A 13,288-nucleotide genomic window follows, 5' to 3' on the forward strand; every position below is an offset into this window, starting at 1 on the left:
CCAACATCCAGCATGTCAACATGCTAGATTTAAACTGGTTTGAAGGCTGCTAACTATTTAATATGGCTGTGTGCGTGTGATATTATTATTTTGTAATGCTGAGAGAAACCGGTTCAGATTTTGTGATTGCACGGTCGCTAACTGAGCTGTGATGTTTCAATCTAGGAGGAGCAGGCTGCCAAACTGAAAGCGGAGAAGATTAGAGTTGCCTTGGAAAAAATCAAGGAGGCACAGGTTAAAAAGGTCAGAATATTTTCTGTTCGTGTCCATTTGCCATGTCAGCGTGTCTTAGAAAAGGCCACTGTGACTAGTATTATAAATACGGTCTTGTCTCGCATTGCGGGCTTCATTTCATTGTGAATTTCATTCACAGCGAAGCCAGTTCAGAGAAAATGGGTCATTGCAGTGTTTGATTATGTGTGTATCTGCTGGGGAAGGCACAAGAAATCAAAAAAAGCAAAAAAAAAAAAAAAAAAAAGAGAGAGAGAGGCTGCGCACTGTGAAAGAAACCAGATGCATTGTGCTGCACAAAACCACTTATTTATGCAGTTCCAAAAAACAAAAGTGGATTTTGTGTGCACAACAGGGAAGCCTTGCTCTGTGTGCCTGTTACCATTGGGAAGTCTATGTCCTGCACAGGCAGACTGTTTGTCAAAATTTTCCTTTTACAAGCAGTGAATAGTAAGAGTGATTCAAAAAATCTGAGTGAATACAGTATAACGAGACACAGTGCGATGGTACAGACGACGCATTAGAAACGCTCAGCAAAGTATTGTGTCAACGTTATGCAAAGACAGCTATGTCTCACAATTTCCTCTTTGGTAATCAAGAAAATTCATATATAATTCAGTGTATTTAGAAAGAAGATATGGGTATATTTATTTATTTTATTAATTACTTTTTTAAAATTAAATTTATAGCATTGAGCAGTGGGATTATTTGTGTTAGACTGGGAGAATTTTAGGGCTCTCTCCTGTGATAAATGAAATGTGTGAGAATGAATTCTCCTTTGACTGGAAACCACAGGCCTTGTGCCCAGAGGGTTGTAGGTTCAATCCACACACCAGATGCACACTGTTTTTTAAACCTTGCTGAAGGGAACAGTGTCATCAAGGTTCTTAATGCAGAAGTTGTACTCTGTTTGCAGTTGAGCTCCTTGCATGCATGGCAAAATCCACAGTTTTAAAGTTAACAGTGTATCTCATTTGTGATTTAAGTTTTTTATTATTTCTGAAACAAAATACCCACCCAAATTCTACAACTTGTCTTCACTGCATACACACATGACCTGGGTTGTCAACCGCTTTAGAAACAATGACGGGAGGAAATGTGAATTGAACTAAAGTTGATTTAAAATATGATCTACTTTGAAGCGGTTACTTGGGTTAGATTAAGTTGAAGTGTGCTACTTGCATAGTGGGGGAGCACCAACTCTGACATTTTAGTCAAGTGACGCATAGCAGCCATGTAAGCGCTTAATTGGACCCAGGGAGGTGGTGTAGATGGCAAAGAGAAGGAGCCCTCCCACCAATCCTTGTGGCATAACATAAGCCATGATACATAAGATTCAAACAAAAAATGCCTTTGGCTGATTTGCTCATGTTTGAGAGTATAGATACATAGTCGTATGCAGCGTCAGTAAAGCAACTGACAAGTCAAGCGGGATAAGTACTGAAGATTGAGCTCCTGCTCTTTATTTATTAATCACTATAATCACTGTAATGCTGAATGGTAGGGCATCTTAAATATTGTGTGTCTAACTCTAGTAATTTTTAATGATTGAATGCAGATCTGAAATGGAAAGAAAATAAAATGTGCCACACTGGCATTACAAATGAGTTATACATAAGTAAGTTCTGCATTGTCATTGTTCTGTCCTCAGTTGGTCATTAGGGTCCACATGTCGGATGAGAGCTCTAAGACCATGATGGTGGATGAGCGGCAGACAGTCAGGCAGGTGCTGGACAGCCTGCTGGATAAGTCTCACTGTGGCTACAGCCCTGATTGGTCTCTAGTGGAGACCATCACAGAACTCCAGATGGGTAAGGGATGAGCCAGCCACAAAACCTGCTACACCACACTTCAGCCAATTCTTGCAACTACACAACTAACTTGCTTGCCATTGTAATAAATGTTAGGGGTGGTAGCCAAGCAGTTAAGTTACTGAGTTGTAATAAATGTTAGTAATATCACCAATTGACTGTTCCACAGGTTCTTAGTCAGATAACAATCATTTTTCTAATAATTGCTGCAATAGCGGGAAAATTCCACATGAAACACAACCACTATTTTATAAGTAACTAGCTAAGTTACCCGTTCTACCCACGGTAATTTATCCAGTTTTTATCTAATTTATCTCATCTAATTTTCATATCCACTATCATCATTAAAGTTGAAATTCATCACGCATTTCATACACTCAACAAAAATATAAACGCAACACTTTTGGTTTTGCTCCCATTTTGTATGAGATGAACTCAAAGATCTAAAACTTTTTCCACATACACAATATCACCATTTCCCTCAAATATTGTTCACAAACCAGTCTAAATCTGTGATAGTGAGCACTTCTCCTTTGCTGAGATAATCCATCCCACCTCACAGGTGTGCCATATCAAGATGCTGATTAGACACCATGATTAGTGCACAGGTGTGCCTTAGACTGCCCACAATAAAAGGCCACTCTGAAAGGTGAAGTTTTATCACACAGCACAATGCCACAGATGTCGCAAGATTTGAGGGAGCGTGCAATTGGCATGCTGACAGCAGGAATGTCAACCAGAGCTGTTGCTCGTGTATTGAATGTTCATTTCTCTACCACAAGCCGTCTCCAAAGGCGTTTCAGAGAATTTGGCAGTACATCCAACCAGCCTCACAACCGCAGACCACGTGTAACCACACCAGCCCAGGACCTCCACATCCAGCATGTTCACCTCCAAGATCGTCTGAGACCAGCCACTCGGACAGCTGCTGAAACAATCGGTTTGCATAACCAAAGAATTTCTGCACAAACTGTCAGAAATCGTCTCAGGGAAGCTCATCTGCATGCTCGTCGTCCTCATCGGGGTCTCGACCTGACTCCAGTTCGTCGTCGTAACCGACTTGAGTGGGCAAATGGTCACATTCGCTGGCGTTTGGCACGTTGGAGAGGTGTTCTCTTCACGGATGAATCCCGGTTCACAGTGTCCAGGGCAGATGGCAGACAGTGTGTGTGGCGTCGTGTGGGTGAGCGGTTTCCTGATGTCAATGTTGTGGATGGAGTGGCCCATGGTGGCTGTGGGGTTATGGTATGGGCAGGCGTCTGTTATGGACGAAGAACACAGGTGCATTTTATTGATGGCATTTTGAATGCACAGAGATACCGTGACGAGATCCTGAGGCCCATTGTTGTGCCATACATCCAAGAACATCACCTCATGTTGCAGCAGGATAATGCACGGCCCCATGTTGCAAGGTTCTGTACACAATTCTTGGAAGCTGAAAATGTCCCAGTTCTTGCATGGTGGGCATACTCACCGGACATGTCACCCATTGAGCATGTTTGGGAGGCTCTGGACCGGCGTATACGACAGCGTGTACCAGTTCCTGCCAATATCCAGCAACTTCGCACAGCCATTGAATCACAGATTTAGACTGGTTTGTCAACAATATTTGAGGGAAATGGTGATATTGTGTATGTGGAAAAAGTTTTAGATCTTTGAGTTCATCGCATACAAAATGGGAGCAAAACCAAAAGTGTTGCGTTTATATTTTTGTTGAGTGTATATGTATATGTGTATGTGTATATGTATGTGTATATGTATATATGTGTCTATGTGTGTATACAGTGCATCTTTTGGGGGGGGGGGGGCAGGTTTGACCCTTCCTCTTTGCAGCACCTCTCAAGCTCCATCAGGTTGGATGGGGAGCGTCTGTGCACAGCCATTTTCAGATCTCTCCAGAGATGTTCAGTCGGATTCAGGTCTGGGCTCTGGCTGGGCCACTCAAGGACATTCACAGAGTTGTCCTGAAACCACTCCTTTGATATCTTGGCTGTGTGCTTAGGGTCATTGTCCTGCTGAAAGATGAACGGTTGCCCAAGTCTTCGGTCAGAAGTGCTCTGGAGCAGGTTTTCATCCCGGATGTCTCTGTCCATTGCTGCATTCATCTTTCCTTCAATCCTGACTAGTCTCCCAGTTCCTGTCACTGAAAAACATCCCCACAGCATGATGCTGCCACCACCACCGTGTTTCACGGTAGGGATGGTGCCTGGTTTCCTCCAAACATAATGCCTGGCATTCACACCAAAGAGTTCAATCTTAGTCTCATCAGACCAGAGAATTTTGTTTCTCGTGGTCTGAGAGTCCTTCAGGTGCCTTTTGTCAAACTCCAGGTGGGCTGCCATGTGCCTTTTACTAAGGAGTGGCTTCCGTCTGGCCACTCTACCATACAGACCTGATTGGTGGATTGCTGCAGAGATGGTTCTCCTCTCTCCACAGAGGAATGCTGGACCTCTGACAGAGTGACCATCAGCTTCTTGGTCACCTCCCTGACTAAGGCCCTTCTCCCCCAATTGCTTAGTTTAGACGGGCGGCCAGCTCTGGGAAGAGTCCTGGAGGACCCGAACGTCTTCCATTTACAGATAATGGAGGCCACTGTGCTCATTGGGACCTTCAAAGCAGCAGAAATGTTTCTGTAGCCTTCCCCAGATTTCTGCCTCAAGACAGTCCTGTCTCGGAGGTCTACAGACAATTCTTCTGACTTCATGCTTGGTTTGTGCTCTGACATGCACTGACAGCTGTGGGACCTTACATGTAGACAGGTGTGTGCCTTTCCAAATCTTGTCCAGTCAGCTGAACTCCAGCAGGTGGACTCCATTTAAGCTGTCGAAACATCTCAAGGATGATCAGTGGAAACAGGATGCACCTGAGCTCAATTTTGAGCTTCATGGCAAAGACTGTGAATACTTATGTACATACTGTGCTGTACTTCTGGATGCATTGTATGTGTGTGTGTTTGTGTCTATGGTAAGATGAATTACTAACATTTGTTACAATAGTGGCCAAGTTATCCTGCAGTTTTACCTGCTATTGCACAAATTAATAAAATAGTACTTGCGTTAGCTGTGCGTGCCTGCTGTTGTAATAATTATTACTGTAATGGTTAGCACAGCCACTTAATCATTGTACCAGTAAAGTAGAAACCGATGCTGGGGGCAACACAATGTAAACACTCTAGGCTTCAAATATAACAAATATAATTGGGTGAGTCAGTGTTTATGACCTAAGGCTAGTTGCTAGGCTCACGGTTAACGGTTCTGCCCCATGCAAACAGAAAGCCCCGAAGGAACAACATTAAGTGCACATATGAAGCTTGTCCACAAAAATAAAAAATAAAATCACACAATATGCATCTCACCTTCATAACTTGCTCTTCCACCCTAGAACGTATTTTTGAGGATCATGAGAACCTGGTGGAGAATCTCTTAAACTGGACCCGGGACAGCCATAACAAGCTGATGTTCATTGAACGCATCGAGAAGTACGCGCTTTTCAAGAACCCTCAGGTGACTGCACACTATCTAACATTCACAACAGAATGAGGAATGTTCATGTCTGCTCATTGTTTATACATGCTGAGCGCCTGCATAGCCAGTAAAGCCATCACGAATACGCTGTGTTTGGGAATAAGAAGTAGGTCAAAGCACTAAAGAGAGTAAAGGTGAATAATTTAACACAGCATGAGGTGAACCACCGGTTTTTACACTCCACCTTCTCTCTTGACGTCTACTGCACTTCCTCTTCTCAATCATGTCTAGAACTACTTGTTGGGGCGGAAGGAGACATCAGAGATGGCCGACAGGAATAAAGAGGCTTTATTGGAGGTAGGAACATACAAGCACAAATTTCAGCTGCCACCTCTCTTCTGCTGATCCAAACAGTAACACGAGTGTGTCCATCAGGACTGTTTCTGTGGGGGCTCGGTATCTGTGCCAGAGATCGAGGGGGTACTGTGGCTGAAGGAGGATGGGAAGAAGTCCTGGAAGAAACGCTACTTTCTCCTCAGGGCTTCAGGAATCTATTATGTCCCCAAAGGCAAAGCCAAGGTCAGTGCAGCTCAGTGGACATCCACTGGTGTGGACGCTCCACTGTCTCTACTGAAACAAAATGAAGACAGTGCAGAAATGTGATCCAGGGTTATGAGAACCAGATCTTCATCATTCACTCTGGTATTTCCTGTTTAGGGTCTAATAATTTAAGTGATTTACCCAGAGAGGATTTCCTCTGCACATCTTCTATTTCTGTCACTGTTCTCGCCCAAAGTCATTTTACAGTCAGACATTCCTCATCATACACTTTATTTGATTAATCATTTGGTGTACTGATAGAAAAGATAGTAACCTGGTTTGACGATCTCTTAACCCATGTTTCCGGGTGTGTTAACTAAAGATTAGTAACAACAGCTGGCTTTGCGGTATGTTGGGGCATCTTGGGGAGAGGTTGGGTTGAGCTATGGGTATTGCATGAAACCAACATAAGGGATTAAGCCATTAATTTCGAGTTGTCCTAGCTGAATTAAGCCTGGACTTGGTTGTACAAAAACAGGCTAAATTAAACCCAGTCATCATGGTGATTTATTGGGTGCAGGTAAACCGGCCATTTCCACTTATTTTGACTGAACTTAGCTCTGAATCAGTTGCATGAAAGCAGGTTACATTAAGCCAAATTAAGTAGCTGTGTTTTAGTATTTTGGGATAGCCTGCTCCAGAGCAGGCTAACAACTAGGCGTGGTTCATTCTGGTTGTCTCCTATTTGTTCAGTCAGCTGTCACTCCAAACAAACACTAGTGCAGTGTAAGTTAGTTATTTTGATATGAAAAGTGTTTAACATGTATTTTACCTCCAGTTGTTCAAAATAATAGCAGTGTCTTTAAAAAGGCAAGTAAAGCTCAAAGTCCTTCAAACAGCTTTTGTTTCCAGACATGCAAATGCATTGGGAACACTGCACATTCTATTCCAAATCAAAACATGAAGAAAAATGTATTAAATTTCTTATTACTTTAGAGAAAGTGAAGAAAATGAATATTATTAGGCTGTTCAAAAACATAGCAGTGTCTGCATTTTTCTTTCTGTCACCCTTATTGCACCTTTACAGGTGGCCCTTATTTAAGGTTGAAGGCAGCACATGTTCATGCTAGTTTTAGTACATTTGTCTCTGAACGTTTGAGTAAAATCTGTCACTCCAGACATTGTTCAGAAGAACAGTGTACTTTAAAATGTTGATTGGAGATCGAGAAACATATAAAGAAGTGCAGAAAATGATAGGCTGCTCAGCCAAAATTATCTTAGATGCTTTGAAATGGCAACAAAAACCAGAAAGATGGGGAAGAAAACAGAAAACTGCCATTCATAGGTATCAAAGAATAGCCAGAATAGCAAAGACTCAGCCAATGATCTGCTCCACGTTGATCAAAAAAGTTCTAAAGTTACCTGTGAGTACTATAACAGTTAGATGCCTATGTGAAGCCAAGCTATGGGCAAGAAGCCCCCACCAAGTCCCACTGTTGAAAAAAATCATGTGCTGAAGAGTTTATAATTTGCTAAAGAACACATTGACCGGCCTAAATAGAAATGGCGCAACATTTTGTGGACTGATGAAACCAGTATTTTTCTTTTTGGGTCAAGGGGCCACAGATAGTTTGTCAAACAACCCAAGAAAACTGAATTCAAGCCACAGTACACTGTGAAGACAGTGATGCATGGTGGAGCAAGCATCATGACATGGGGATGTTTCTCATATTATGGTGTTGGGCCTATTTATCACATACCAGGGATCATGGACTAGTTTGAATACATCAAAATATTTGAAGAGCTCATGTTGCATTATGCTGAAGAGGAAATGCCCTTGAAACAAGACAACACCACCAAACACACCAGCAAGTTCTTGGTTCCAGACCAACAAGATTAATGTTATGGAGTGTCCAGCCCAGTCCTGGTACCTTAATCCAATAGAAAACCTATGAGGTATCATCAGAAATGCTGTTCCTGAGGCAAGACGCAAAAATGTAGAGGAATTATGGAATGTAGTCCAGTCATCTTCGGCCAGAATACCTGTTCACAGGTGCCAGACATTTATCAACTTCATGTAACACAGACGTGAAGCATTTATCAGAAACAGTGGCTATACAACTAAATATTAGTTCATTGATTCACAGGAAAGATCAGTTTTCAAGCATTATACAATAAATGTTTGTGTTTTTAAATAAATATGCAGACATTGTTATTTTTCTGAACAGCATAATATTCCTTTATCCTTCACTTTCTGTAAATTAATAATAAATTGGATATTTTTTTTTCTTCTTGTATTGATTTGGAATATAATGTGCAGTGTTCCCAATGCATTTGTGTGTGGAAATAAAAGCTGTTATGAGGATTTTGAGCTTTTCTCACTTTATTTAAACACACTGCTATTATTTTGAACATAACTGTTCGTCTTGCAGAACAGCAGGAACCGTTACCGAGACTCTTTTATTTCACTCATCGTCAGATAGCAACAGTCCATGTTGGTGGAGAGTATAAAGCCAGGATTTGTGGCCCATGCTAGTGGAACTCTGCTTTTGTGGAACGCTCCCCTGGAAAGATTAGCAGACTCAGTCAGCCTCGTTCAAGTTCTAAGAAAGTCAGCATTAATCCTGTACCTGCTCTTGTCTCCTTTTCCACAGGCTTCCAGAGACCTTGTGTGCTTCTTGCAGTTGGATCATGTTAACGTGTATTACGGTCAGGACTACCGCAGCAAATACAAGTCTCCAACTGACTACTGCCTGGCCCTCAAGGTGACACCTTGTGGCTTGTACTGTATCTTCTGCTGATTGAGAAACTTGTGATGTTGTTTGGTATCTGGAAATGCCTCCCCAAAATTAAGTTTTACAGTTAGTGCATAGACATGAAAATTCAGTAAGGTATATCTTATATATTATATTCCAATTCTAAGGTGGAACTATGCCAGTATACAAAGGTATATCTAAATATCTAAAAAGAAAGAGTAAAATAGGAGCATAGAAAAGAGTAGTGTAGAGCCACTTAGGTGCCTGGTCTTGAGAACCAGGGATGGTAGGTTAAAAAGCTTTTTTTATCCCATGGGAACTCTCCCTACCCACCCAAGCAGCTCAAGAAAAAGGTATATATAATAAATAATAAGACATAAGAATGATAAGACACCACAGGAGAAGATTGTAGTATAGGTAATTTAGTATGTAGACTAGTAGTAAAATCAAATATAGTTAGTAGGCTAAGCTATAGAAACAGAAGCTATGAGTGAGTGAGTGTACTGGTATCTATCTAAAGTAACTCTGTTAGCATGCTATAGGAAAATAAAAAGTATAATCATTATGCTATCAAATGGAAATCTAAGAACTAAGGTACTATACGAGGTCTGTCCATAAAGTATCGTACCTTTTTTTTTTTTTTTTTTTTAAACTATATGGATTTGATTCATATGTTTTCACGTCAGACAAGCTTGAACCCTTGTGCGCATGCATGAGTTTTTCCATGCCTGTCGGTGACGTCATTCGTCTGTGAGCACGCCTTGTGGAAGGAGTGGTCCCGCCCCATCGTCGGATTTTCATTGTCTGGAAATGGCGGAATGATTTGGGGTTTTTTTCCATCAGAATTTTTTCAGAAGCTATCTCGGCTTTCAGTGCTTACCAGTCCAGTAAGTATCAGTGAAATTGTGGAGAGCTGGACATGTCCAAACTTGTCCTCTGACACGCCGAAATGGAGGTGTTCCTTTGTCTCGCTTCCAAAGCGAATTGGTCGTGACGTGCGAAGCCTCCGCGCGGCTTTCCATGACAAAATCTCTTGTTAAAAGTGAAATCTGCCAGAAAATGGCTGATGTCCAGCTCTTGTGATAACCAGAGAAAGAGCACACGACGGTCTCGTATCCACAGAGCCATCAGCTCAGAAATGGTCCGGTGGCTTGTGCCGTGTCGTCGCAGCTCGGAGCGCGGCACGCTGAGCGCGGCGCGCTGAGCGTCCTTAAAGGGGTCCTTAAAGCTGTACTACCAGACCTTATTCTCTGTGAAGCCCGTAAAATTTTCACCGAAAGCCAGATAAATTTTTCGAATAGTTTCCAGGTGCCATTCTCTAACAGCTTCTGAAAAAATTCTGATGGAAAAAACCCCCAAATCATTCCGCCATTTCCAGACAATGAAAATCCGACGACGGGGCGGGACCACTCCTTCCACAAGGTGTGCTCACAGGCGAATGACGTCACCGACAGGCGTGGAAGGGTTCAAGCTTGTCTGACGTGAAAACATATGAATCAAATCCATATGGTTTAAAAAAAATAATAAAAAGGTACGATACTTTATGGACAGACCTCGTATGTTGATATCTTTAAAGGAACACATAAACTGATGAATCATTAAAAATCTACACCATGTAAAATAGAATTGTAAATGGGGAAAATAATCTAGTTATAGTAGAAGAGCTAAATTAGCCATAAATAAGCCAACTGTACCCAGCAACACGATAAACAAAAACGGTAATTAGTGTATAAAGTATAATAGCGTAGTTAAACCTACAGTAATGGTATTAACAAATATATATATAAAATAAATGTGGGCAAAAGTATGAATTAATGTGGGTTACCACACACAACATTAAACAGCGTTAAACATTAAACTGGCATATACATATACGTACATGTACATTTGACACAAGTATTCTACTATGCATAAAATACAAACATTACTATCGTCCAGAAAATTATAAATACAGTCTCGGATTCTTTACATTGTTTGAAACTGTTGTCCTGTGAAGAGATTCCGAATAGAGGTGTGGTTACGTGCATGCATTCCACATCCATTTGTTGCATTTCCTTAAAATAGGGGCATGAGTTTTCAGGACAGAGTCACCAGACAAAAAGTCTTTTAGCTGTGCTCAATTATTAAAAAAAAAAAAAAAAATCATCTTAAAACTGTTGAGTCAGAGAAAAGTCGATGTCCCAGAACAGTGGCGGTTCTACACTGAAAAACTCCACAGACAAGACCCTGTCTGAGAGCCCTCACCCCCGAAAAAAGCTCACAAAATTTTGCACATTTTTAAAAAAAATTATTATTAATATTTTAGAAGTGCCCCTGAAATTGCAGTTGACACCATAAGACTGCAGGCTACAATATAACTCTAAAACAAAACATCCATGAATTGCAAATTTGAATAAACACACCCTTCCATGATAAATGTCTGTCATTAGAGGCTTTATGAATCTGTTTTATCTGTTAAAACTGTCTGTTTTAACAATTAACTTTTTTTATTAAGGTACATATTTGTCTCAACACGTAGCTAAATATTTAGCTTGATTTTTGTAAATATTAGGCTAAATGTGTTCATACTTAGCATTAATTAATGTGCTAAAGTTTTAGGTTTGACAGATATTTGATAATGTAATGTTTGCCTTTTATTTCCTCCCTAATTTTTGGTCTTCATCTGTAGATCAAAAGAAAATCTAAACTGAAATGTTACTCGCATTCCCGTGCCAATGAAATCAAATGTGATTCTTTTTCTTCATCAAATAAACCAGTTAATTATGAAGATAAGCCTCATTTTAAATGTTATTATTTTGTCAGTGTACATGACAACAAAAGAGTTGCCAGCTGCTGGAAAACCTTTGTAAAACATACTTTTGCAGACACAAAAAAGGGTCAGATTCAGTCACATCAGCTCGTAATGTGAACACAGCATAAGTTCTAAGCCGTCTTTACAAATAGGCAGGCTCTTCATTCTGCAAACTTTTTTGCACAATTGGGCAGTTTGTCCTCTCTGGTGACATTCAAACCCGTTCTTACACTTTTGTCTGCTTTCAAAGGCTGCCGGTGTTGTTTGCTGGATGATCCGCAGACCACATGGGAGGAGAGCGCCTGTCATCGGTTTCGTGCCGCACACAGAGAGAATTCGGCTGTGTCCAGCTGGGGCTGCAGCCGAATCCTCTCCGTGTGCAGTAGGCCATTTCACGCAATTCAGAAAGACATGCAGGAATTATAAGCCTGTATTTATAATATTATGAATGAGATGTGCATTATTTGGAAGAAAGTCGAGGTGTAACTGACTTTAGCCCATGGACCACCCCACCTTGTCCCTTTCTTTACAAAGAGGTGAACTGTCCCCTGCGCGCCCCTCCCCTTTCTTTCACTTTCTCACTGCTTCTGTGCACTCTCACACAGCAAGCAGGGGCACCTGCAGCTGCCTGCAGGGGGCGTCAATTTGCCAATTCTACACAGTGACAAGAAAACCATTTTGCGGTAGAGATTTTTTTTTTTGTTTGTTTGTTTTTTAAGTGCTCGTGCCCACAGTGCCGCCCACCCATAAATGCCGCCCCGGGCAAAACCACCACTGTCCCAGAGCAACAGTTTTATTTGCAGGCAAATGAAGCGATCCACATCAAAAAACACCATAGCAGCTTCGAAACACAATGGTTTGCAGTCACCGTTATACCTTTACAGGGGTCAGTTTTCTCCACCTCAAGTGGGTGGTCTTTCCAAACTTAGCAAATCTTACACCAATAAATACAGCTGTTAATGACATTGTTTTTTCAGCCAATATGCAGGTGTGATGAGATTACTTCTTGGACAATCCCCAGGCCTGGAGAGTTCACCTCTGGGTCATTAAAATTTTACCCTTCCTTTAAAAACACATATCATTTTTCACCAGTATGAATGGTTTTAATTCAGTGTTCCTTTCCTTAAAAAATTAAATGCTTTACTCAAATTACACCCTTTGCTCCAAATTCTGGTCTCTTTTTTTTCATGAAAAATAAACAGCATACATTTGCACACGATATACATTTTAGCATGCATCATTTGAATATATCAGATGTGTTTTTTATAAATGCTGTTGACTTGTCTATGCAACAGAGTATTATACTTATTCTTCCAAACATCTGTTAAATGTTATCATGAGTACACAAAATAATCATCTTGTGGCATTAGCATATTATCATAAGATGCTCGTCTTTGGTAAAATTACATCACACATGCTGAGCTGTTATTTTGGATAATGTAGATTAATAAAACCTAGATCTTATTTTAGAAATAATCCAAAGAGTATTCTTGTTAACTAGAAATGTCAGTCATTTGTTGACTTGTGGCTTCCATATTTACCTGTTTATTATAGCACCCTCAAATCCAGAAGAAGTCACAGTATATCAAATACCTCTGCTGTGATGATGTCAGGACCCTGCACCAATGGGTGAATGGAATTCGGATTGCCAAGGTATGTTTACACCATAGTTCTTACTTTAATAAAGACAAATCA

At 40.9% G+C, this 13,288-nt stretch overlaps 1 protein-coding gene across 4 annotated transcripts in view; it reads left to right on the forward strand.

Annotated features, from left to right (window-relative positions):
• raph1b (Ras association (RalGDS/AF-6) and pleckstrin homology domains 1b) overlaps window positions 1-13,288 on the forward strand; it is a 107,637-nt gene that overhangs the window by 88,302 nt on the left and 6,047 nt on the right. For all 4 annotated transcript variants that reach the window (XM_034177472.1, XM_034177475.1, XM_034177473.1 and 1 more), the window contains 7 exons: window positions 166-243; window positions 1,883-2,042; window positions 5,424-5,545; window positions 5,798-5,863; window positions 5,942-6,085; window positions 8,701-8,811; window positions 13,148-13,246. In XM_034177472.1, coding sequence (XP_034033363.1) covers window positions 166-243; window positions 1,883-2,042; window positions 5,424-5,545; window positions 5,798-5,863; window positions 5,942-6,085; window positions 8,701-8,811; window positions 13,148-13,246 — 780 coding nt within the window. The remainder of the gene's footprint in view (window positions 1-165; window positions 244-1,882; window positions 2,043-5,423; window positions 5,546-5,797; window positions 5,864-5,941; window positions 6,086-8,700; window positions 8,812-13,147; window positions 13,247-13,288) is intronic.

The sequence above is a fragment of the Thalassophryne amazonica genome, chromosome 1, assembly GCF_902500255.1.
Source record: "Thalassophryne amazonica chromosome 1, fThaAma1.1, whole genome shotgun sequence".
Taxonomy (NCBI): domain Eukaryota; kingdom Metazoa; phylum Chordata; class Actinopteri; order Batrachoidiformes; family Batrachoididae; genus Thalassophryne; species Thalassophryne amazonica.